We start from the raw sequence: 27844 nt of genomic DNA on the forward strand, positions 1-27844 counted from the left end.
TCAGGTGTCATCTGCTTGTTTCTATACACTGAAAAACTTGCACAAAATCCTTCCGTTTATCCCCTTAACCCTGAGGAAAACGGTGGTCGGGACCTTGATTCTCTCCAGAATCGATTATGGCAACGCCCGTTACATGGGAGCAGACAAGGGCCAGATTGACAAACTACAGTCCATCCAGAACGCGGCGACCCGGGTGCTTTATGGTCTTCCCAAATATCACCCTACCTCAGCCACTATTAAACTTCTCAACTGGCTACCGGTTCGGCAGAGAGTGGACTTCAATGTTCTCTGTCTTGTCCCCAACGCTGTTTATGGTGTGGGAGCCGAGGATGTGCAGCTTCTAGTCAAACTGTATTCTCCACGCTGCCTCAGATCATCGAATACAGGTCTGATCATGATCCCCAAGATAAAAAAAAGTCAGATGGGGAGGCAAGGGTTTTTCGTACCAAGCGTCTAAGCTATGGAACGTACTCCTCATACAGATCAGACTACAATCAAGCAGGACCATCTTTAAGAAACAAATAAAGACCTTGTTCTTTACCAAATTGGCAGATTAATCAGTGTGGCCCAGCATTTCTGCTCACTCAGCGCCAAGACGCCTCGGCATTCGTGCGCTTAATAAATAAGTCAGTCAGTCAGTCAGACTGTTTACTGTAAGGAATCTTACTACCAGTCCAAAGTGTCAAGTATAGAGTTTCGGTTAACTGCCATATTATACTAATTTTGTGCACCTGCTCTGTTCGGATGCACTGGTATGTTGGAAGGACAACCTTAAACACTAAACACACCACATTAGTTGCCCAGTAGTGGCGGGGTGCACACTCTGGACCTGTAATTACCCCTAGCGTGCGATAACATCCTGCCAGTATTGTGCAATTAAGAGTTAAATCTTATGGAATGGGGAAGAACTCATTTTATAGGGTGTAAAACCAAATGGATATCTCAATAACGTTGGATTTAACACTCCTTTTTAGGTTGAGCCTATGCAGCGCATACGGTGCTCTGCGAGGCATGCTGTATTCAGGTATGGACTTGAAGCACCCCCCATTTTATCACCCATCTTTTCAATTGACTCCTGTTACTGTCCTTTCGAAATTATTGCTTTTGATTCATGAATAGGCTTAGCAGTCCCTCCTTAGTACTGCATTTGTAACCTCCCATGAGAACTGGACATTTTATTTGTGTTGATTTTCCCCTATTCCACCCACAAGGTGCTTTCCTACAACACAGTAAACCGCCTGCTTTTATATTTTTATTAGGTATGGCAACCGGTCCGCTGTAACTATATCGGCAGAGCTTTTTAATTTACTTTATGTGCCAGTGGGGTCTGCATTAACTATAGCAGCCACGTTCCGGAACCTTTGCTTTTTTGTTTTGGAGTGCAAGCACCCCATACCATGCTTTCACTGTAATGGTGGCTGCGCCCCTTTCTTTAGACGCTGCTCGCCGTATTCAGCTTATAGCGAGCTAACTTTTAAATCCACAAGGCTCTTTTGGTTCATTATACTTTCTTGCTCTTGAAATGTCATCCCGTCTCTCTCTCTCTCTAATCCTTGTGGTGTGTAAAGGCTACATGTCCCTCACCCTCACAGTTGAGGACAAACCCCATCTAATTTAGGATGACGAGAAGTTCAGACATGGAAGTGATGCTGGACATCAAGCGAGTGGGGATTAGGGCTGTACGTGAAAGAGGAGGTGGGGGTAGAGCTGTAAAAGCTTAGACACTGGGACAATACATTTACACCAGGTGAACTGAGATCTGGGGAGCCTATGTGAAAGGCTGGCAATGAGGCTCCAGTGCTGATGGGTTTGGGCTCCGGTTATAAGAAAAATACATTTTGAAGGTTGAATTGCTTCAATGTATTTCACCCACTGTCATTACCAGAGAAAGTCCAAAGCTGATTCGCATATTGTTGGTCCCGGACTGTAATTGCACAGTAAGCAAATAAAGGCACACCAAAAAGTGGAAGCTGCCCATAGTAATTACCAGTGGTTGAGGGTAATTCAAGCATTCCAGCCATCATTTTCTTTTCTGCAGTGACATACTATAGTTGTGAGAATATGATCAAACGTCTCCTACTCACTGTACCACTGGACTCAACAAACACCTCACTGATTAGCCTCAATACGACAGAATATGGTATGGTGTTGCCTGAGTTTCCCTTCTGACAAGACTTGGACTTGTAGTTGGGGGTTAGACTGCTCCAATAGGAAAGTGATGAACATTGTATAAGAAAGGTCGATGTCTGGGGTGGAAGAGCCGGCCAAATGAATGATGGACTCAAGTGTAGCCCACAATAATCAACTACCAATGTCGATGTTTAATTCAAGCATATTACCCACCCCTGTTTGTTATACTATAGTTATTCTCTGATCAGAAAGGCCAGAGTAAGTAAATGTATCTTTGCTGTGTCTCACTGCATACATGGGGTGTTTTAGCCGCAGTGCTTAGCACTGCGGCAGCTTACATTAAAAAACTTTGATGTGAATGGACTAAGTTCTGGAGCTCAGCACCTGCCACCAATTCGCCAATGTGCTCAAACAAAAGGCACTCCGCTCTATTTGGAGTAGCACAGGGTCAGTCTGGGAGCTGTGCCAGCTTAGACAATGACACCTCGATCTTTATTTCTAATCCACTCTCAGAACCTGATGATGTTCTCCTCTATTACCTCCTTTCTAGCTCAACCTACTTCTTACACTCTCTTTACCTTCATTTTAAAACTAACGCAGGTCTGAAATGTTACCTCTAACCGGTGTCTGCATGTCATTTTGTTTCCCTTGGCAGGTCTTCTGAGGTGTCAGAAAAGAAGCACAGTTGTGATATATATATAAAGCAGGACTAAATAAGAAGTCCTACTCACAACAGGTGTCAGTGTGTGTTATTTCGAATATTGTAAAGAAAAATTGCTACTGTAGTTAAAAATACAACTATCCCATTTATTTTGTCTTTACAGAGCTCCACAGAGACTCTTTATTTGAAGCATGCTTAGAGCCGTACTCCTTCAAAGAGGAGTATGTGAAGTGCCTGCACACAAAAAAATAAAAGAGGTGGGTATTTGCACGCAAATAACATATTTTTCTTTATAGGCAGGAAAGGTGCCAAATTAATGGAATTTGGGTAAGGTCACAACAATAATTAGGGTGAGAACTTGCGGTAGGCCTAAAACCACATTTTGTCAATATTCTGAGAGTACTACCAAATCCAAAGTGTGTGTGATGTATGAATTCGTTTTAGCACAAGGAGGGTATAGGAGGTGGGAAACTTTCTTAAAAGTACTTGTCTTACAGCTTTGTTTTTGTTTTAGAATCATGTTGAACTTTTTTTCTATCTTTTGCTGCTTTGGTCAAGAGGTTGTAAACATCTCTGAAGAACAAACTGTGAACTTGAACTGTGGACTGTTGTACAAGTCTGTATCTAGACTCGTATAACATGACCAGAAGCACAGAATCTTCTTGTATTTAACACCATTTTCACAATATTTTGTCAAGAGGTCAATCCTAAGGAATTGAGAGGTTCTTCTCTTTATGGGAAGTATGGATGGGTTGCACGTTAGAGCATATCAGGCAACAAGTTGTCAAAGGAGTATTACAGGAAAGAAACCTCTTTCGGAACTTAGATCTTCTATAGGGTGGCATTCATTGCACTCATTATTAAGCAGTTACATATGTAGGCAGAAGATGGCTAAGAGATGAAATTACCACCAGAACAGATTTTTCTTTTTCTTTAATTTAACCTTCAGTGAAGCAAGTGAATTGAACTAGTACTGCCTAATTAAGATGTGTACAAATCGCTGTATGGCACCTTGAAGATGACAGCTACTAAAATATCTTACAAGATGAGTGCGGTTGTCTTCCCCTGCAAGGAGGGGGCTTTGATGTAGAAGACTATTTTTAAACTAACGTGCCCACGTCAAACTTCATAATAGGTCATACATTTTTCTGAACTGATTGCTTGTGTGTGTGCGGACTATTTCTGATGGATATGAAATTTGTATATTAATTGAATGGAGTGCGCTAAGTAACATAGTGGGCTTATCTCTCAAGTACAGGGAAAAGCTCTTTGCTTGGCTAACTTACAACACAGTTTTGACTTTGTAGCCTTTAATGTTTACTTATGACTTTGGTACTTGTTCTTTGTATCGAAATTATCAGAGCTTACACAGTGGGAATACCAACCATGAGAGTGACTGCCCCCTACAGTAAGGAAAACATTGTAACAGTGAACTAATTTTCTGCTAGTTCAATTCCATCTGAAATGTCTAGATGTAGTTTCACTCTTCAGGGAGTAATTCAACTAGACAAATTATTTTACCACATATTCCTGCCACATCTTCTCTTTAGAGCTGTGACACTGGTTATCAGACACCGAAAAATGGAGCTGTAATAGCGTCTCTGCTCCAAGCGTCGAGACAAGTCCTATACTCTGGCAGCAGGCAGAGCGGACACTTCCTGGTCAAAGAACTGCACCGGGCAATCTGGACATAACACAAATCAAGCGCTTTATGAAGTATGATGATTCTAGAGTCGATCTTGATTTCAGTGACCAGGGCAACACTGCTCCTGGAGCCAACAATGTATGTAAGGGCCATTATGTTTTATCAGAAAGTTCCTACATTCCCTCCTTGGCCAAAGATATGTTACTCAGTGTCACAGATGGTGTGATTTGAAGAGATACATTTTATTACTGTCTTGGAGTGTTCTGTCAGATCTCTACATAAAAGATTTTTGTGAGGTGTTGTGCCCTATCATCAAAAATATGGGTAATAAATTAATATACCTTATCACATTTATGGTGAATATCAGGTGTTGGCTGCAATTACCAAATGTACACAGAGCAAAAGGTTTTACATCTAACCACTAGGTGTATGGTGAGCTCAACCACCATAGGTAACGTTTTAGGTGTGCCTAAATACATACTCAAGAGAGAACAAGCTGTTGGGGTATTCTACCACATCTGCTATGAGTGAGAACGTGTACCCTATAAACACTGACTTTTTTCTGGGTTTGATGCTGTGATGAAGATTTGTAGCTTCCATGTGTATTTCAAGTTAAAAACTAGAACAAAACAGTTTCACTAATCACTTTAAAAATTAAACAAACTTTGAGGTTAAATTAATACAGCCCATTCCGTAAAGCAAGGACTTTCTAATGATTATGTCATTAAGGAGTTGTCTCTGTACATTCAGAGCATGCTCCATGTAAAGCACCTTTAGGAGGATTGGTACGCATCAACAGAGAGACCACTCATGAGATATACATCCCCAAAAAGTGCAAAAGAGAAAAGAAAGCAAATAAATATGGGTTCACCTGTTGAGTGCAGACGGCAGCCTAAACAACTGTCCTTTCTCCATCGGAAAGTTACCCCAGGGCATATTCCTTCATAATAAAAAACAGCATCATTACTTTAGGGGCCTGACTGTTGAGGGGTGAAGGACCCCAAAAGGGAAGCCGAAAGTGCATCAGTAACTTAAAAGATGTCAGAGCAGAGACAGATAAAGACCAAGATGGAGAGGAAAAGCGTGGAGTAGGAGGAGGCTGGCTCTAAGGTAATCCACACTTCCTTCTCTGCTTATGCTTATTCTGCCACTGCATCAACTCCCTTAACCTCACAGAGCTTAACCTAAGGATGATAATTCCCGCCCCTCCTGGAAAAAGCAAGGCAGGTACCCTCATACAGGTAAGAAACAAAAAGGTAGGGTCTCTAAACTGAGGACAAGCCAAATTGGTCAGCATCATCTTTTCTGAAGACACTAAATAATCTTCCTACATTGATGGCAAACTAAGTTGATGCTCACCAGACACAAAACATTGGCATGTTTTAATAGGCCAGCTCACCAGTGCTCTAAAGGAACATCTAAACAAGATATTGGCATTAATAGTGAGATACAATTTCTAAATCAGCAGTTTGTAAAGGACAGCTCTGAGGAAGTAAATACTTACCACTAAGGCTGCAATCCTTTAATCTGTGCCCTATGCAGGACTTCAACAGTTGAATATTCTCCTGATGGTGGGAGGAAACTCAGCAAACACATTAAAAAAAGGACTACGAACTGGGTGGTTTACTGCACTTCTACAATTTGCCTGCTCAAACAATAACAGCTTCCAATTATTTTCAACCTCAGGTTGGGTTAGCAAACATCAGAAAGAGAACATGGGCGTATTCAGAAAAGCCTGTAGGAAGGCTAAGAAGTTCTGTAGCATGTGGAGCCAAGCCAGTTCTTGAAATATGATCACCATACGTTGGTGCAATGTCTGAGGAAGGGAGGGGTGTCGGGTAGTGCCCTGAGTTGGCTAAAATCTTTCTCGTCTGGGCGCTGTTTCCAGGTGAGACAGGGTGATCACTACTCTAGAGTCATCAAGCTGAGTCAGGGGGTACCGCAGGGATCGACCCTGAGCCCGACCCTGTTCAATCTCTAAGTGGCCCCCTTAGCGGAGATTGCCGAGGGGTTTGGGATCAGGGTCATATCCTATGCTGACGACACTCAGATGGTGGTTTCCCTGACTCAGGCACCAGAGACGGCTGCCTCCAACTTCACTGCATGCCTGAAAGAGCTGGCTGCGTGGATGGCAAAGAACTGCCTGAAGTTGAATGGCAACAAGACGGAGGTGCTTGTGGTGGGAAGGGCACCAACGGTGTGGTCCTCAGCGTGGTGGCCCCAGAATCTCGGGACGTTGTCCACGCCTTGTGCGCAGGCAAAGAATCTGGGAGTGTGGTTAGACACCAACCTTTCCTTTGACTATCAAACCAGGCGAGTGGCAGGCACCTGCTTTGGGGTCCTGACGGTCTTGCGGAAAACATTGGACCTACTGCCTGCAGCGGCCAGGAAGACTATGGTCCATGCCTTGGGGCCGTCCCGCCTGGATTGTTGTAACATTCCCTATCTGGGCGCGACGACCAAATGTATGCTCCGACTTCAGGGAGTGCAGAATGCGGCAGCCCGAATAATCCTTATGCGCCCAAGAAGGTCGTCTGCGAGGGCAGCACGGGCTGCGCTACACTGGCTCCCGATAAAGGAAAGAGTCCTATTTAAGACACTCTGTGTGTGTCATCGGATCCTGCAGGGGACTGCTACTTCGTACCGGTTTGATTTACTCACCCTCTATGCTCCTACCCAGTTGAGCTCTGGCGTGGTGGGCCTGGTGTGCGTACCTGTGGTCAAGAGAGCTAGGATGGGCGTGCGGTCTTTCCGCCTACTGGCTGCCAAGCAATGGAATGCTCTCCCGGTGGGCCTCCGGATGGAGGTCCAGGAAAGCTGCTTTAGGAAAAACTTAAAAACGTACCTCTTCCCTCGAGATAAGTAGGGTGGCAGAGGAGGGTAGCAGAATCTTGAGCAACGTTACCGCAGCGCGGGGACACACTGGTCATAGTGTAACCATTGCGCTTTACAAATGTGCTTATTATTATTATTATTATATGCTCATTTTGTAATATTTGGGGGTCGAGCTAACTTCTCATGAGTAGCTATTTTAGTAGCAAACCTCTATCAAGATAGAATAACTACTCCTAGTATCCAACCTACATATAATCTCTTGTGGTTTTTAAACAATTAACTCTTGTTGGCAGGGCCGCACATGTTTTTTTATACAGGAATAAAAGGAATATGCTCTTTGGCTATTTCATGGGGAAACAAACGTATTCACTAATAATTAAATCATTTTTGTTTCTAAACAATATTAGGTACGTATTCTCACACTATTGTGAAAATGGACCATCATTTTTGCATAATTATGTCACATGATTATAAAAGTGTTTTTATATCCTGATTTTGTAATGAGATTGGATTATCATTTTAGTGGAAGAATGCTCAAATTCTGATATGTAAATTACTTCCCACAAAACGTAGTTCCTTTTGAATTCTTCACTGGATTCATTCTTATTGCCTTGTGTTACATTAAAATCTTACTCTTCCTAACAAAGTTGATTTAGATCCTAAATACACTGAGCTCTTTTTATTTTCACACTTTAAACTTTCTGAACTTTTACCTTGTGAGAGTAGATAAGCCCTGATCGTTCCTGCCATTTTCTGAGATATACAAAGAATGAAAAGCTTCATGAATGTTATAAACCACCTCAGAGTAATTTTACTTTTGCATAATTATGGTGACAAAACCTGTACATTGAAAATCAGGGGTGTGCAACTTGGACTTCATGCCAGAGTGACTGCATGTACATTTTTTACATGGACAGCTTACAAAAAATGGGCTTGATCCACTTTTCAAGGATCTATTTGGAACGCACTTGCCAACCGGGGTCTTCCCAATGTACTATAAAGTGATTACGTATCTGTCTTCGCCGGGTATACTTCTTTAATTTCAAGCTTTAATTGTGGAGCTAGCGACATATATTTGGCAGCTCTTAAATACTTGTTTTGCTTACTTTTACATACAAACTTTTCTTTTCTTTAAGTTGATACAATCCATTCATCTGCCTATGCTCGGTCTTTATTGTTCAACATGAGAACAGCTTAATATTCGTTGTATTTAAATAACACAGAAGTTGCACAACATTGAAAATGCAGTTTATGTACAATAACTGATCTCAGTTTTTTTAGGGTTTATTGCTTATTCCAAATGCAAGTCATTAGCATCAATTCAGGCACCTCATCTGGGAAATAGATTTGAACTTCAAGCTTGTTCACCTCATCAACATATTGAGAGGATAAAGGTATTATTTTCTACACATCTTAAGGCAGACACACGCTGCTTAATTCCTGTTTGAACAAAAGCAAAGGAGACAGCACTTGTATTCCTAATAACAGGTGGGGGAAAATAGTCTGAAGGTGTGAAAAGCTGTCGCAGCCTCGCGTCACGGATGCTTAAAATAGATATTATTTTAAATAGCCATGTAACTGTGAAACTTTTGAGAGCTACAGATTCACTACTATTTAACCTTAATATGATTTAATAGTACACAGTTGTTTTGGTATTTTCTACCACTTTCATGCACTTGGGCATCTAAATGTGTTTATTCTAGACATTTTCCTCCATTAAATGTTAGTCCAACAAGTTCTATGTTCAGTCCTTTTTGCTATTCTAAAAGAAGCCCTTAGGCTTGCTATACACTACAAAGGGAGATCACGTTTGTGAGAGTTAATGGGAGAGGACTGTAGAACTAGCTTGTTTTAATCCAAAGTTGTAATGCGGGTGCAAAGGATTTCAGGCTCAAGCGAAGCTAGGGTCCTTGGCAGGGTCAGAATATCCAATTAAGTAATCAGTGCATATTTTAAGCAGGTGCAGATTCTTAAAGGAAACAGAGCAATAACTAGGAAGAAGGGCTTTGGGATCCGACTGTCTGAGAACGAGAGTGCCCTTATTTTGTAGGATTTTACTAATTAATGGGCTTGTGAAAGTACATGGAAGTCTAATACTGTTGCATTGCAGATGAGGCTATTGATGATCACATGCAAAGTGGCCATTCAGCATGGCTGCTGCTCATAAAAAGATATAGACAGGTACTTCCCAGTCAACATGGAGTAAGCTCGCCAGAGCTTTGCTCGGTTCATCACAACTGGTATTGTGTTAATCCTTCCAATGACTACCACTTGTTTCTCTGAGGTGCTTCGGGTTTCACTTCCTACAAAGACTAGATCATTTAAATATCCCTGAGATTATCTCATTTGCGAACCCAATGGTATGAGCTAATCATCACTAAACAATCTAAGGCCCGGCCTCCTCTCCCCCAAAGTGCTGCAGAGATTAGAGAAAAGCAGAAACACAGAGATACTGAACATGAGACACACAAATCGGACTAGCCAAAATAATATGCAGAGAACCATAGATGAGAAAGTGAAATAAAGATGCTATTGGCCAGCAGGAGGCACTATAGACACTTCTCAGATGTTGTACTTCACTCTGATTCAAGGTCAGAAGAGGAGCAAAATGTGCATGAAAGACAGTTTCACACGAGAAGGAAGCAAAGAGCAGGTAAATGAGGCTCTTCCAGAGGTGGTGGGTTTTTACCTCCTCCAGCTTGGCTCTGGAGGCGGTGAAAGGTAGGCCGAGCTGTATGGAGAACTGTCGATGTGAGCAAAAAAGGTTAAGGAATGATTTAGAGAAAAATAAATTTGCAGGCAGAGAGTACAGAGCATCTAAAATATTTGTGTGTACAGGTGTGAGGTGTTTACAGGTTTACCAATGGAACAGTATCAAGAGGATTTTGCCAAGGTCTCAAAACTGCTCTTTTCCATAATAATTTGACCAAGTATCAACAACTCATTCAAAAGCTGAATATGGAGTACGAGAACAGGATTAGTCGAGCTAGGAGGCTGAAATGGCTTCTGGGAGGTACGCCTCTTTCATAAAAGGAGTTGATTTCCATTCAAGGGAGATAAAGGTGAATGTTTAAGGTGTGCCCGAGAGAGGGAATGGGCTAACAAAGGAATCTCTGGGCATGCAGTGGAAGTATAAACGTAAAGGAGATTTTAGTTTGGATCCAGGATTCAAGAACAGGAAGGATCACAGGGCATGCTGTAACCAAAATAGGGCCACACGTGCAAAGTCCTATAGACACCATGTCACACATGCCAGACTGTAACACAGGGATAGTTAGCATGGACAGGCTCCGACTCGGAGAAATTATCACAAAGACTAGGAGTCTAACCCTGAAAGACTTACAAAGGGGAGGCTCTAGCAAAGGGAGAGGTCCAGGAAGTGGCATCAAGACCAAGTTATACCATCATCCTTGAATGGCCAAACTCTAGCCTTAGGAGAATCATAAAAGTATTACTCTGACAAAGGAAAGGTCACACAGCATCAGCTCTGATCAACTAAGAGCCATAGAAGGAGGGCGTCAAACAACTATTTTTACATAAATGGCTCTTAACATTTAGGGCTAACAAACAAAAGGCTAACACTCAGAAAGAATAATAAATCCAGCAGTAAGCCAGAAGGGTAAGGGTGTAACCCAGAGAGGAGCAGAAAGAGTCCAGCCCCCAAATGCCAAAGGTCACTGCCCCAGGCAGATGTAATATGCTACTGAAACAATAACACTGCAAGTCAAGACTAAACCAAAAACGTTAGTATAAGCAAAGGATATCTGACGCATATATCTCCGGAGAGGAGACATCATCCGCCGGGGATCTCTATGTACTCTCTCCACAAGACCATGGTGTCGCGTGCTGCGTGTCGAATCCAGAGGTGAGTGCAGAGGGCCCTAAAAGAAAATGAAACATTAAGATTTAACAAGTACTCGCAGTAGCAGCCAATTCAACAGACAGCATTATCAAAGCTACAGAAAGGAAGAAAATGATACCCTTATTCAGTCTCTGCACCAACATCTAGCCATCACCAACAGAGAAATGAGCAGACGTGTAACTCGCACATTATAGTTCTCAACTTTCTTCCAAGCTGGTAAATGAGTGAAATCTTGGTAAATTAGTGAAATCTAACTAAATCACCACCCCATCCCCAAATTCATTCCAACTTGCCCAGACAAAACTGTGAAGCAACCAGCACTTGATGTCTGTTCCAAACACACACATATGTAGCCACTGCAAAGACATCAAAACTCAAACAAACTCTTGGCCATATCAAAACATCACTCACTGACCCTTAACTGCCAAGGACTACCAACCAGATGTAAGAATCAAAACAATGCCCAGAGGGTCAAAAGACCAACATCAACTGACCACAAAAATGCCACATCAGAGTGCTGCTGACACACATGCGCATCAGAGAACAACTGCCATTGGTCACCAGTGTAGACAGTGGAGAAGTGCCCCAAAAATATCAACTTTCACAGAAAACTACCCAAAAAACTTTCACACACATCAGCACCTAATAAACACATTTTGCCATGGACCAACCGCATATAAATGGCTTATCCTACAAGGTCACAGCCAACAAGTGAATTCTCCCACAGATTTGCAACATCACTACATCCATCAGAGTGGTAACCAGCAAGTACAAATTGTCACAAAATAGTACTCAATAAACACTGCCATGTATACAATGCACCCACCATTCTCCCACAAAGCAGCAGCAAACACAGATGATGTCCTGCGAGAAGTAAACAGCAAATACCACACTCCACAGCAGGGCCATTTTAATGGCAAATATATTTTATGCAATGGCCTAGTGTGCTACTGACAGACTGGGTCAAAAAGCAGTAAATGTTGGCCACAATCTCAGGGAAGAGGGAACAGCGATACGTCACTTCACCCTGCATGGCACTAAATTCTTTCAACTGTTACAGAAAGGGATCCATCAAACAGTATCGCCTAGAGGTTTGTCTTTGCATAATTGAGTGTCTTTCCTAAAACATATATTATCCTATTGGATACGTAAATAACAACACAATTTTAGGACAAGAAAAAGATTGACTAAGGACACTTAGACTGAATATTGCGCAAAAAGAATCTTTTGTTTAAGTATTATTTAAAAAAGAAAAAAACATTTATTTCTGATATTTACTACTGTGGTGACTTGGTGATGCCTTATATAGTTAGTTGTCCAGGGTATCACATATGAACTATTCACAAGCATGATTATTTAGATTCCTGTCCAGTGGCTCAGTGGACTAATGAGTCCACTGCAGGGACTGGTGTTCAACCTCATGGTCACAGGTTCAAATCCCGGTGGGTCAACTCAGTCTTTCATCCATCTGTGGTCGATAAAATGAGTACCATTGAGTTGGGTAACAAGAAACATCTGTTATTCAGCACCAAGATACCTACAGGTGAACGTGAGCTTTACAAATACACGGTATGTTGCATAACTGTGACAGATCTTGCCACAGGTTCTCGAGATATTACACATCTGCTCAAGATGCAGACAACAAATGTTTCAACCCTTTCAATGGCATGCAAGTCTAGGACTTTCCCAAGGCTGTAATGAGGAAAAATAAAAAAAATAAAAATTGTTCACTGTTTTGAATACTGTGAATATTATAATTATGTTGACATGTTTTTATGCGTTTAACCTCTACCGCGCTAGCGGGTTTTCCCGCTGTGCGCTGAAATTTGAAAATCGCGCGGTTTGTGACAAAGCCAGCTCGTCATCGCGTAGCGCAGGTAACGCCCATGACGAGCTGGCTTTGTCATCAGCGCTGAAGGGGTTAAAGACCTACGGTCTCAATAAAGGTTACTTCTGACTGAGGGACTATTATTATTTGAGGTGCCAAATTGAAGGTTAATACAATGCACTTGTGTGAAAACCCTGCACACATGCTCCTAAGTTTATCTTTTCACTGTGAGACGAGAATGTTTAGTGTGATGGATAGTAACATCGGATGATAATAATTGGCCTGTATCCTATTTATCCGGGTCCTAATTTTAGAAAGAAATTGAACTCCTGGAGTTATTGCCATTAACCAGCATCTTCAATACAGGAGTCAACAAAGATCACATGCCAAATGGTGACAACCATCACACACAACATGCCTCAGGACTGCATCTCATAATAGTCTTTCCCCAAAGAGTGTCATGTATTGAAAACAAACTATCATTGAGAAAAGGCTAATGTACAGACCAAAACCAAGCAGCCTTAACAGGAGCAGTACCCAATAAATATACAGTTTCATCTATCATGCAGCTGACTCAAAAGACCAGGGCCCTACAAATACCAAATGCAACAGGGAAGCGGTCAACAACTATCATACTGAATAGAGAAGCCACAATAATTTGTTTTCAGCAGTGCCTCTTCTAGGCTGCTACCTATGAAAACACCAGGAGACTAGAGACAAACTGTGTTTATCAGCAGCAGATTTTGTTCTTACTACATGGGTAATAATGATAAAATGTCAATTTAGTGAGGCAAAAATCATTACACCTCCTGGTTTCACAACGTTGTATACATCAAATACCATTCCCACCACTAAAACGTATTTGCCGCAATCTGGCAACCAAAAAAAGGGTTGCCACATAATACATAGATGCTTGCTTCAAGAGTGGCACAGAAAAATAGATCACCTGCAGAGATCAGTAGCCAATACACACAACCTTCCAAAAATGGAGCAAGTACCAAATGCCTCATCATAAAGAACCCCACTGAACAAACATCAATTACCACAGAGCATCGTCCAAACAATAAAATCTGTCCTAGACTAAAATTATTTGCCGCACAAAGTGGCACTGACAAAACGCCTTACCCACAAAGGGCACAAGTCAAAAAACTCTCTCTCTCAAAAAGTAGCACTGAAAGAAACAGCACATCCCACATCAGAGCAAATTCTAAGGCACTGCAATACTATTTGGCTGGAGAGGGCTTCATAGGTAGATTGTCCCTAAAAGCAGAAAGGTAGAAAACGTTGTCCTCTTTCATGGAGCAGGAGTTATCATTAAAATATCTTTGCACCATCGTGTCCTAGAACTGTGTCCATCAAACACTACCTAAAGCAGCAGTAAATATCAAGCACCACCCACCGCGGAGTAAGTCTAACACAAGTGTTTGCTTGAAGAAACATCGTATACAAAACCCATCCCACAAAGTTGCATCCATCAAACAACACCTCCAACAAAGTGATACCTGATGAACACCATTTACCACAGGGCAGAAAGAAACTCTTACAGCGGACTAGATACATGGCAACATTTTTTGAACAAAGAGGGCCAAACACAAAATACCACTGACTCCAGAGTAAAAGAAAGCAAAGATCACCTTTCACAGAGCAGTCAACAACACATACTGCCTCCCTATGAGTAACTTCCAATAAACACCAGATTTCAGATCAGCATCCACCAAAGCACAGTACTACAAAGTAATAACTATCAAATACATCCTGCCACAAAATATATCAAATATATCCTGCCACAAAATATTCAACGTATGTTATGCCTTACAGAAGGGTACTCAACAGAAAAAACCCGTTCAGAGTAGTGAAACTCACCAGCCTCCCACAAAAACCCACACAAAACAAAAAACTACCTACAATTGACAAACAGCTAGCTACCCAAAAGAAAATCCAAACAAATACTGCCTCTCAATGAAAGAAAAGTGAAAAATACCCCCAACTACCAAAACAAAAATCCTATAAAAGCTACCTCTTAAAAAAAAATCATTCATCAGGGAGTATTTTTCACACAGTAGCACCAGAGACAACTATAACATATTGCATGTTTTATCAGCTTAGGAAGATACGATTGACAGAAAGTCATAACCAACTTTGTACAGTGAGCAGCACTGTAATACATCGTGTCACACAATGCCTTCACCTGGAACTCTGATGAGCTGCTCCCAATCTGGTTCACATTCGGCAGCGAGCCTCCATAGTAGGGTCCTCGAGTGTGGGCCAATCTCAGTTTCTGTGCTTGCATCTGCATTGAAGAACAGAGACTTGGTTAAAATAACAAACAAAGTTGCCAGGTACATAGAACTGACTGTAGTTGTTAAGGGAAAAAGATGAAGTGTAAGATAAAAAAAAACAAAAAACACAGACCACTGTGTGTGGCCATCGGAATTGATCACAAGCACCCAGAACAGCGAATAAAAGGGTGTGATGTTATTCAGGAAAGGGTGGAGTAAATTAAGGTGTCGATGGTCCCTGTAGTGGAATAGCAAAGGAAATCATGATGCACTGACAGGGCTTCTGAGATCTCAGTGCTTCAGCACCGGATAGTGCTACATGTTAGGACTGGTAAAGTTAGGTACAGTTTATTATACATAATTAATAAAAACCTTTGCATATACATAGCAATGTACGCATCCATAAAAATAGGTTAAATAAGAAAATAAAAATGTGGAACAAAGCTGTTTACTGACCTCAGAGGCATGGGCATCAGAAATATAAAGGACTTCAAATCAGGGGGCATTTACATGGTAAAGTTTAATAGATAAGGCAGGTAAAGTGCTTAATACAGTTCAAAACAAGCTTTTTGAATAGATATTTTTTGGGCGAAGTTCAAAAGACAATTGAGCCCGCAAAGTGACCAGTGCCTAGGATCAAGGTTGTTGTATGGTTGACAAAGTGTCAGTTAAAGAGCATGGTGTAGTTCATACCAGAGAAGAGGTCTTTAAACAGGGTTCTTGGACAATTAAGCCAGCAGTCTTGCCTACAGCTATTCAGGAAAGTACACTAAGTTGGAACTCTTTTCTCAATGAACCCGGCCGCTTTCGTTAGTATGCTTTCCACCTCCTGTAGGCATTTTGGGGTCCACCATTTCAACTGTGGGTCTGCTGAACGGCGACAGGCAATTACAGTGTGTCTACAGAAGAGTAGAGATTTTTGGTTCCAGACTGGAGGAAGTAAGCCTCGGCGGAGGCTGAGCGTCCCTTTGGAAAGGCACAAGGCGTGGATTATGTCTTCCTTCGAATAGCCACACAACCTGCAGCTGCGAATGTAGTCCCTTCTCGACAATCGTGCACGTTGCAGAATTGATGGCAGGAGGCCAATTGATATTTTGTATATTTTGCTTCAAGGACGCTGTTAAAGACATATCCCAGGTACTGTTGCCGCTTCAGGGTTTTGTCGCTAGCCAGGACCGTCCAAGCTGGTTTTCTTTTGGCTACAGTAGCTTTTTCCTCCAGTAGCAATAGGTTTTTGGCTATTTTGTTTGCCACTTTTTTGAAAGAATCATAGCTAGCATAGGAAGTCCAGGCTTCTTCTAGGTCAAGCATGGAAATTGTCGAGTTAAGGTATTTTCTGGCAGGAGAGTGTAGTCTGTTTTTTTATCTCCAACCATATATTGTAATTTAAAGTGCCTTTGTCAGAAGTTTTGAATTTATAGCAGCAGATGGTGAAAGCAGCTCTCCTGGCTAACGTCTGTTTGACTAAGCCAAGTTCCGGTCTGATCTGTGCTGGAGATGTATGGCTTGGTGGCTGTAGAATTTGCCTGTAGATAAATCCTCACTGTAGTTTTGACTAGCTTCTCCACGTCCCGCCTCTGCAGTGCCTTGCTCCAATAGGCCAGAGTAGAGGTTATCTTTGCCCGGACAATTTACAGGGTCTATAGGGTCCTTTTTGTTTTTGAACAGGGCTCTGTATACAATTGCCAGTGTGACCCTTTTCTTTTTATATCCTCCTTGTGATTGTGGAACGTTGCTTTACAAGGTATAATGGAGATGTATTGACAGAGCTGTTGACACCACCTTCCACTGATAGCAAGTGGTGCTTCCAGTCAGGTATGAAGAGTGACGGAAGAAGTCAATAAGGTTTTAGAAAGGCAACAGCAGTGGGAGCTACAGGTGGGAAGAGGGGCATAACAACCAAGCTTTAGCTATTATTACTTAAAAAAGGAGAGGTTGGTGTATGTTTATCATCAAGTGTAGTTGAAGGTCTAATAGAGCCCAAAATTGCAATGGGAACAGACGTAAGAGAAGGAATAGGATGCATTTAAAGGAATAATGAGGTCCCAGAACTTCAAGAGCATTGGGTACAGCAGGCCAGGATGAGGTGCACTGAAAGAATTTACTAAAATTCCAGTACTCCAACAATGGAGTAAAGAGTGAGGTGCATTTGTAAGGGCAGAATATGCATCCTAGCACTGCAACAGGGAAGGGTGTGCATGTGAGATGTATCAACAGTACAGTAGAAAGTCCTTACGCTGCAACAGTAGGGCGCACTGATGGTCAAGACTGAAATGTATTTGTAAATGCTTACATCCCAGTACTGCAACTGTAAAGAGGTTTGGCCAATCAGGATTGAAGTTTATTGATACAGCAGTGAGAGATTCTAGTTCTACGGTGCCAAGGAAGGATGTTCATCGGAATCAAGGTTGAACTGACAGTACTAGAGAATAAAATTGCAATACTGAAGCCGTACAAGATACTGAACTTCACAATGAAGATGCACTGAAAGAGGTGTGAATGGACTACAGATGGGAACAGCAGATGGTAAAGAAAGAATTGTAGTGAGAGAGCGGTGCATCAATTTTAGATTGCACAACTAAAATAGCAGGATTGCTGCTGTAGGTATGGATATAAGGGCAGTAGGGTGTAAAAACACTACAACGGCATGGACCTTAAGTTCACTGTAAAATCTAGACCCTTTCCTTGGCAAAACTCAGCAAGGGAATAAGAAATGGGGGTTAACCAATGAAAGCAGAAGAGCAGTATTTAGACAGAAAAATGTGTCTCCTTCAAACTCCATGCTGGAGTCTTGGCAAAAACATAAGCCTACTTCAACACACTACTGCTTGGTCTTCACTAAACGTCTTGTGTTATCTTTCACAGCTAAAGTTTAAAGTAATCGAACTATGCTCAAAATAGGTCTCTCTCAGTTACGACGGAGTGGGCAAAATCTTTAACAGGGCTGCCGCTCATATCAGCACTTGTGGTTGCCGACTCAATTATCATATCTCTTATTTGATATACATGTACATCAGTAGGTAGTATCCCAGCCTTTAAAATGTTGTATAGGTTGCATCCAGATTACTGCTCAAGGCATGTGTTGGTTATTATTTTTCTGTGTAGATACATACAGCACAGGATTGTCCTTCTAGATATTTTTCTCTAGGCTCATAAAATCAATATGAGAAATCCAAAACACTCACCACCATGTACGATACACAAATCCAACAGTAAGACAGATCATACCACATCAACACATGACAAATAAGCTATATAATTGCCTTTCATATTACTCTGAGTCTCAACTGCACTTCCCACCGCACACTAATATCCAACAGAGTACACCACACAGCTCAAAGATGACACTCATCCAGCAAAACCTGTTCTAGACCCCCTCCAACTACTGGGTAAAGGATGTATTATGAAATGCATAAGCAATTGGTCAAATTTCTCTGGCAGACTTCTCAGGAGCCAAAAATCCACCCCCACACACATGTCCCCTCTCACAGACTATGACATTTCACCCAAGCAGATATGGACAAGAACACAATATCCAGATTACATTCTTACAGGGCCAGTGGAATCGCATACTGAATCACAACCCAGAGCCTACAAAGGTCAGCAGATACCACAATTCTGACTAACAAGTGGGACTTGAACATTTAGAGGTCAAGTTGAGGTCTTACTCAATAGCGTAAATATCACTAGATCTAGATCAATCAATACAACTCTGATCAGAGATCTGCAGTGTGAGGAGTAGACTTCAAAAGGCCTTCCTACCAATAGGCAGTTCATCCAGAAGTGCCATTCAGTTGATAGAAAGGACTGTTTTAGCCTCCTTAGGTGCTGCACCACCAACTTAGTGAGGTGTTAGTGTTATTGTATTTTATTCAACTAGCTTTTTACAAAAAATTCCCAGGTGTCACTTCACGTCATTAATTTCAAAGGTTGTGAGACATCACTTCCTGTGAAGTCATCAAATACAGAAAACCTTTGCACACATAATAGCTCAAATTTACACTGCAAGTTACTCAATAAAATAACATTAATTGATGCTTGGAGGCTCTTTTATGTGCGCCACCGGCCTTGAGGTGTAAGAAAGCGATGTGAAAAGTAATGAGGAAATTTGACAAAGAAAGTGGTGCATACAGCATTTCTTGAGCACTATTCTTGTGTCAAGTGTGTAAACGGAACTTTGTAGCACAAAGTGGAATAATAACCACCTGTAGATTTCACATTCATTGTGCTTCGAGAGGGATGCCATATATGATATTTTTCACCACCTTTGTGTCATAGTGATTGCCAATTACTCAGTACATTGAGTAGTGGTATTTTGTTGTCCGATTATTATTTACCTATTAATTTTGGTGAAGTTATACATTAGGTCTGGAGGAGGCCTAATGAGATGTAGAATGCATGGAGCGGTTCAAAATGTGCTTTTATGGCACTGAAGAGCATAGTCAAAACCACATTGTGAAAACAGATTTGGAACGGACTCTCCATATTTGACATTTCCTTTAAAAGTGCCTTGTACTCGTCTTTAATAGGAGCAGACAAAAACAACAGCAGAAAAATATATACTACCTCTACAACAATGAAAGGAAGTGAAATCTGTCATCCAATCATAGGCACAACAGTGCATTACTCCTCTTCTACATAGAACCAATATTCACAAAAGTGCAAATTTGGGACCAAATTACAAATTGGACTGCTTCTAAGCACCACATACGGGAATAAAATACCTCTAGCAGATGCACCATTTGAACTAAAAACAGCAATTATTTTTTATTTTCACAGCCTATGTCTATACCAGTGCCTCTTTCATCTTTAATACAAAACCAGACCACCCCCAAAAATTTGAGGCACAGGCTCCACCCCCTCTCACAAGGCAATAAGGGACCAGGGGGCTAATTGCCTCTGCACAGTGATGACTCTGCTGCGCTAGAGGGGCCTGGGCGGGGTCAACCATAGCCATCATTTGAAAAGGTCCCATAGAAGTCCACGTAGGAGGCAAGACGCTTCTCTGAGGGTTACTGATCCTGTCATGACCCCTTCAAAAAGGCACTCTGGGAAGGTTCCATCTATTCCCACCCCCACTTTGTTGGTGCACCTATAGACTAAAGCATATTTCAAGTGCTTTTCGCCTGTGTCCTGAATATACAATATGCTTCAGGAGTAACATCAGAACCATGTGGCACCCTGAAGAACAAGTTGAGATGAAGGCTGCAGCACCACTCACCCTCAGAGATCTAACCAACAGCCACTTTAAGGATACAAATAAAAAGTGCAGTTAGTCTACAGTTCAAGGAAAAGACGCCAGCTGGCGCTCAGCCCAACAGTCATTACATTTTCTTTTGTAAATAAAAGCGTTACTATTGTGGGTTTGGCATTTTAGATATGCGGTTTGGGAAAATGGTTATCTGTTTATGTTCTGTTCCTCGTATGTGGTTTACATCTATTTGCATTAAGGTACTTTTTGCATGTTCATGTTTTTTATAATGTACTGCGATTTCAGAAGGCTAAACACTGCATTCTTTTTTATTGTTTTTTTAAGTTAATATTAACTCAATGCTTACTTTATTTACAATTATCTTCAAATAGTATAAAAATAAAACCAAATGTGAAAAGTATCATCCCATATGAATATTAAATATGGATATTGAAATATTGTCCAAGATTTGTTTCTTGTTTGTTTTGAGGTTCAAATAATTTTATTAGTTATGAAGGCGTCAGTAACAATACACCCACCTACACCCACTAGCCGGTGGGTAACTTCTTTGATCAAATCTTGTTTGTTTTAAAACTGAAGTTCTACTTCATTTTTCACAGACTGGGATCTTTCAAGGTACACTTCTGCCAACAGAAGAAATGCGACTAATTTTGTTGGTGTAGCAAGGCACAATGATGTCCCAGTAAGGATAAACTGCATAATATTGCACATATGTTAATAAAGAGTAATTCTGAAGAAAGGATAATCAAACTCTTTAGGAAACTATAGCGATATCATTATGCAAATACAAGTGAGTCCAATTAAAAATCACAAACATATGTAATTAAAAGGGGTAATTCGGCAAGAGTATCTACTTTCAGGGTCCATCTTCGATCAGGCCTTTGAGCCTTTAGTTTGCTTCATCGGAGAAAAGATGGGACATTTATCAGGGAGTGGGAGATAGTATAAAACAATATTATGACAGGTTGCTGTTCACAAAAATCCTAAGAGAGTTGGAATGACCTTTTCAGAAGCCATCATATGCTTTGGGAAATTTCTGCACAGAGATTAAATTGCTAGATATCTGAAATATTGCCCATATTAGGCAGTTGTATCCAATCACATTTAAAGAACTGGAAAATTAAATAGGTTTCAGGTGGTAAAATTACCTTTGAATGTCAATATTTTGAAATATAGAATCTTTGATGAGTCAGAATTTTGGAGAGGTTTTTAAAAACATTGAAAAGGAAGCATTATTATAAGATACATGTATTTAACATTTCTGGAGGTGCTGTATATGCTGTATGATACAAATGTTACTAAAAAGGATTTATTTAAAAAAAATTGGGGAGGGCTGTTCATACAGTTAAAATATGTATTTTACATTTGCACTGGACCCGTAGCTGGCACGGCTTGCTGCCAGTGTGAAGATCTCTGCTGATGCCAGGTGATTAATCATCATGGCCTTTTTGCTCGCCAAGAGGGAGGAGGTGATGCTTTGGGTCCGTCGATCGTTCCCAAAAAAACAGGCTCTAGATTCAGGACATGCTTCACTGAAAGATCAAACAGACATTTATGCTGCGGGACTCTGTCCCAAATCACTACACAAAGACTTCTGGGGCCGACTCTAATCTTACCTACTGACACAAGACTCTACGATGCACCTATGAGAAGCTTTGTCCTGCATTATTGCTTTGTGGGCTATGTTTTAAAACATTTTTTTTTTAGAGTTTTATATAGCACGAACTAGACCCGAGACATCGGGTATCAGAGCGTTTACATGAGCACCAGTTTCATTACAGAAGGACACATTCATTTTTGGTAGGCCCGGGGAGATTAAGTGATTTGCCCAGAATCACAGGATGTTGAGCGTTGTTGCCGAGACTCGAACCCGGTTCCCCAGCTTCGAGGTCGACCACTCTAGCCGTAAGACTACATCCTCTCCCTATCTGTGCATGAAGAACACTGCCCTGCTGAACCTGTGCTATTCATAATTTGTTGCCTGTACTTTCAATGTTCTATAATGTTATAATATGCCAATATATCTGCGCTGTCATTCGTCATCACAATCAAGAAAAAGTGTATTTTATAAAAGTCCTTTTATTCTTCAAAATATTGCTTTACCTTGGAAAGCAGAGTTTAGAATCTATATCTTTCCTAATAAGAAAATGTGTATTGGCCAAAAGAAAGAAAAGAAAATCCTAAAAACATACTATATCTACCCATAATGCATAGGTAGTTTACAACTCCCTAGATTTGACAATTACTCCAAGACCTTTGTGTTGAGAGGTACACAAACTTGTTTTATGATCTAGGTATGGGTAAACAGGAACATGTAAAGAGATTCTAACACCTTTTGCTACATCTGCCCGTTTGGGATCTTTAAAAAGTTTTAAAAAGCAAATAGTCCTCATGCTGTGCATTGTACTGTTTCAACATTTAGACAGTTATTTTCAGAAAGATGATAAGTGTGTTTCCTGTATGGTAGTGCTTCAATCGGGAATAATCCACCAATACAAAAAAAATATAACAATTATGGTGGCGTAGTTGGAAGTCTACAAGTATTCTTTACTTTAGGAATGTCTGGTAAATTTTACTTTTTTAATAGTTTCATTTTTAATCGTTTCATTTTCTGCAGAGTACAAATAAGCAATGAGTGCTAGGGTATGACCAATACAAAAAAATTGAAAGCCGTACAAAAGAACAGAACTAGAATGATGACGTTTGACAGGCCAAAATTACTCAATGTGTGTTTAAATGCTTAAAGACTGCTGGTTACTAATTTCTAAGATTCTAAGGTTACACCTGTGCTTTGTATGGCATAAGCTATACAACTCTTGTATAGATTTAAGACTATGGAACCAGGAATAGTTAAACAATAGATCAGACAATTTATGGAGAAGGTTTGTTTAAAGTTAAATAAGACATTCATTTGACACTTATTCAACAAAAACTATTGCTTAGAATACATTGGATATCAGTGATAACAGAGAAGCTGAACTTTATTGTTAAGGGGAACAACATTACTTTAAAGGTAGCTAATGGTAGCTACTGAAATTATGTTACAGAAGTTGAAATCAACTGCACCATCAGGGGCATGGATTACATAAATGACGTAATGAATTACATCAAGAATAATGCCATTTTCTGAAACAGCGGTTTTAGGTTATGTTGTATAGGGCTCCTTGTGGTGTTCCTCTTTTTTACTGTATGTGATATAACATACATATAACTGTGGTAAATAAATAAATAATACCTCTATTTTTGACTAGATATACAATAACAGATAGCTCAATAAATAAGAGTCAAGATTCGAGGTAGCTGGAGGTTGCAGGTTTAATACAGCATAAAGGACAGGAACAGGACAACCTGCACGGGAATAGGATGGCAGGGCCCGGCAGCTGCCGGGGCAGGATCTGGGATGAGCGCGCTAACTTTTAATAACAGTGCACAAGTATATATAGTTAAACAAAATACATAGCATTCAGTACAGTAGGCGTAGCAGTGGGCGGGGTTTGTAGCAGTCGCGAAAGATAAGGCATAAAGTAGGTGTAACAAGAGGCGTATACAGGGCGTATACATAGACATGTGATGTAAACGTAACAGAATATGTCATAAATGAGGCGGAAACATGGAGGGGGCTACCTAAGGAGCCGGGACCTCTAACCTAGTGGTGCGCGCAAGCTGGCAATGACGTGTTACTAGGGAGAAGCTGGGGGCTATGACTTCTGCGCTAGAAGGAGAGACTAAAGTCTGGAGAGTCAAAGCGACATGTACCTAAACACTATCTAGTATCTGATGTTTAGAGAACATGTTGATAGAATCCAAAAGTTATCAGGGTAAAGGCTAACAGACTCTAAGACTGGTGCATGCATAATTCTACATGTAGTGCGTGTTGAGGAATATTAAATGACCATTAATACAGTATTTCTCTTACATGGAGACGTAAAGGCTAGACCATGACGGAAACTATTGATGCGATTCAGTAGCTTAGGAATGCAGAGAAGGAGAGCTGGACTGATAACTAGAATCATAACATACTCTTGGCAGACTGGCAGGCAGAGCCAGGCCGAGCCGGGCACTGTGAGGCATGAAGTAAGTGAAGGGTCAGGGATACAGGTGGGGGCTGTATCGCTCCTCAGCGAGGGTTCAGGAGACAGGAGCTGAATCTGGTGTCCGGGCCCTTTTGAGGCCTAGAAACGGGGATTTTACAATGAAATAACGTGCACACTGTGAAACGTGGCAACATAACTTTACATAGGCCTAATACTCGTAGCTTTCACGAGAACTAGAAACTGGCATACTAGAGTTGGACACAACTGTAATTGCGTCTTTAATCGATCATGGGGAATACATATGCATATTAATCATGCACATACAACATAACATGGGGAACACGTAGGGACACAGAACATGGCAAAATTTACTTTTCCACATTCCCTCCTTGTCACTACGTTTCCATCAGGAAACATCAATATTCATGATACCATCTATCATTTCATACAGTATCATTTGCTCGTCTCGAATTGTCTTGGAACGGGATTTAGGACGGAACTTGGGACTAGGAATACAAGAGGTAGCACAAATGCCGCAAATCGCAGGGCCACATTGTATACAGAGGCAGCAACTGAATATGATCGCTACTGCAATACCTAGAAAGGACAATACTTTCCATCCCCAGGCAGAAATTATACTCCAAAACCAACCGGACCATGTCCAGGTGCCTGGATTCTGGTGTAACTGATGGGCAATTTTATGAAGTCTGGTTATAGCTGAATAAACAGACGGCGCGTTATTAGGAATGAAAATGCAGCAACTAGATCCGATGACTCTACATGCTCCTCCTCTATCGGCCAGTATGACGTCAAGAACGAGACGATTTTGGAGCACGACAAATCTCATAGCAGATTGCTCTTCCGTTAAGTTACCTAGGGCAGAGGCAGTCTCATTCACTACTGCTTCAAGGGTTCTAGTCAATCTACGTATTAACTTACTATTCTGGATAGGGCCTATAAAGAAGAAGAAACCTTTATTGAAATCTGTATACTGTTCTAGAGCAGTTTCAGTTTGATCGACAATCGGGGACTCGATCTCCCTTCTATGTCTAATGTGTACTAGATGTGTGTTTCTATGATAATCGGATGGGGCTAGGAAAACTGGTGGCAGTAGGAAGGCAATGTAACATGTTCCATCCCAATCGAGGGGCAGACGAACATATGCGGTCTGACCACAAACAAAATAAGAATGACGTGAAGCTTTAAAAATAGATTTCCCACTGTCACTATACTTGACAATAGTAGTACAATCACTATGTCCTACATGTGCGGAACCATTCTTTCTGACACATAATTCGCCTTTGACTGGTAGTACTGAAATAGCAGGTAAGTCTGGAGTAGGATCAGACTGAACATTCAGGACCATAAAATTCGAAGAATAATTACCCAAATTATAAACTTCATTTTCTAGATCTAACCCTGTTCTGTGGGGAAGACCTTGCTTGTCTGGAAAACATGTACTGTTCAGAAGGGACATATCATTTGAAGATGACGTTAACATGGACCATGCTCCACATGAACCATTATGTGAAAACGGATAAGGAAACAGTGGCAGAACTCCCTTCGGTGTCTGGAAAGGGGGGAGTCGACCACACACCCAACAATTAGTGGCATTGCTGGTCTGGTGTGAATAATGTAACATACGGATAAATGTATTGTTGCGCATAGCAAGACGATAGGATAGTTCGTGAGGAGGCAGATCACTAAACGTGTGCTCTACTGTAGCATAAGAATACTTATTTACATGAGAAATTGGGAAACATAAATGAAATGCATAACTTGTGCAGGTAACCATCAAACTCAAAAACAATATAAAACTTAGAAAAACGATACATCGGATTGAGTTTTGACTAACTCTCTCACTATGGGGGTCTATCTCATACATGTCAGATACCTGTCTAACCGTTTCACCCGAGGGGGACTTAGACAATTAAACTGGCTGACTTATTTTACTAGACCGAAGCTTCTGTTTATACTCCTGCTGCGGAGTTTTCTCTAACAGGGGAGGCTTTGAGTCAAAGTCAATAGCGGGACAGTCCTTGAGAATAGGGCAATTTTTAGACTCGGAAGTGTCTGTAGAAGTGTCAATAAACGTTTTAGTTCTTAGTCCGTGAAATTTCTTGACATGAGACAGATGCACCCAGCCTTTTCTGCCTTCCAACTTCACGGCCGTGCGGGTGGTCAGAAGGACTAACTTCGGCTCCTTCCAGCGAGGCTCCAGCGGACTTGAACGATCGAAATTCCGGATTAAAACCAGGGTGCCGGGAAGGACCTCGTGTGGCTTGACTTCAGTATTGTCGGGAAATGCAGCGGCAACCTGTGAACGACAAGAGTGTAGGGCAGACATCAAGGAAGCTAGGTAATCTGTCAGCATATTACTGGAAACATCTGTAATACTTCGGGGTCTGGGTGTACCCCACATGTTCGGGGGGCGGCCGAATACGACCTCATAAGGGGACAGACCTGATCTGGAATGTGCGACCATGCGCATATAGAACAAAGCAACTGGCAGGGCAACTAACCAGTCTACACCTTTCTCTTTACAGACTTTGGCAATACGGATTTTTAGGGTCTGGTTATGTCTCTCTACGAGACCGGCTGCTTCTGGATGGCGTACACAATGGAACTTCCACTGGTACCCTAACAAAAGGGAAACGTGCTTCATTAGTTCAGATGAGAATGGCTGGCCGTTATCAGAATACACGACCCTTGGGAGTCCATAGCGGGGGAAAAATTCACGAACCAACTGCTTGGCAGTGGTCGCGGCTGTGTAATCTGGAACTGGATATGCCTCTGTCCACCTGGACAAAGCGCATACAACTACAAGGACATACTTGAAACCTCGACATCGCTCCATCTGAATATAATCCATCTGGAGGACTTCAAAAGGGTGGTCAGGGGGCTGGAACCCACCTTGTTCCACCGGGACACTTTTACCTGGGTTGAACTGGCAACATATCATACAGGTACGGACTTTCTGCTTGGCTGCAGCTCGTAAATGCTTGTTAAACCAAATGTTCTGGATACTGTCTAACATGGCTTTTTCTCCTAAATGTGCTGGACTATGTGCGGTATTGATAATGACTTGAACCATTGAGTCGGGGAGAAACCATGTGGCTTTTCCCTTTGTCAACCATCCCTGATCTGTCTGGACCCCTCCTTGTTCGGACCATTTCTTGATTTCTTCAGGAGTAGCATGTAACTGGATATCTATGACATCTTGAGTAGGGTCCTTAACTGTCATACAAGTAGTCTGTTCTAGAGTGGATGTCGGTGTCTTGTTAACTGGTATGTCTGGTGTCTGAGCTGTAAGCTTGGCTGTTCGATCTGCTAGATCATTACCTTGGGAAATAATGTC

At 41.4% G+C, this 27844-nt stretch overlaps 1 protein-coding gene across 3 annotated transcripts in view; it reads right to left on the minus strand.

The window, feature by feature from the left end:
- The window catches only part of CRTC2 (CREB regulated transcription coactivator 2), a 195622-nt gene that overhangs the window by 120492 nt on the left and 47286 nt on the right, over positions 1 to 27844 (minus strand). For 2 of the 3 annotated variants that reach the window (XM_078668462.1, XM_078668460.1), the window contains exons 2-5: positions 15150 to 15251; positions 11036 to 11152; positions 9961 to 10022; positions 5308 to 5376 (exon numbers count right to left, since the gene is read on the minus strand). In XM_078668462.1, the coding sequence (XP_078524588.1) occupies positions 5308 to 5376; positions 9961 to 10022; positions 11036 to 11152; positions 15150 to 15251 (350 nt within the window). Of the gene's footprint in view, positions 1 to 5307; positions 5377 to 9960; positions 10023 to 11033; positions 11153 to 15149; positions 15252 to 27844 lie in introns of all 3 variants that reach the window. The other variant, XM_078668461.1, reaches the window with a different exon arrangement.

The sequence above is a fragment of the Lissotriton helveticus genome, chromosome 12 (genome assembly GCF_964261635.1).
Source record: "Lissotriton helveticus chromosome 12, aLisHel1.1, whole genome shotgun sequence".
In the NCBI taxonomy this organism is placed as follows: domain Eukaryota; kingdom Metazoa; phylum Chordata; class Amphibia; order Caudata; family Salamandridae; genus Lissotriton; species Lissotriton helveticus.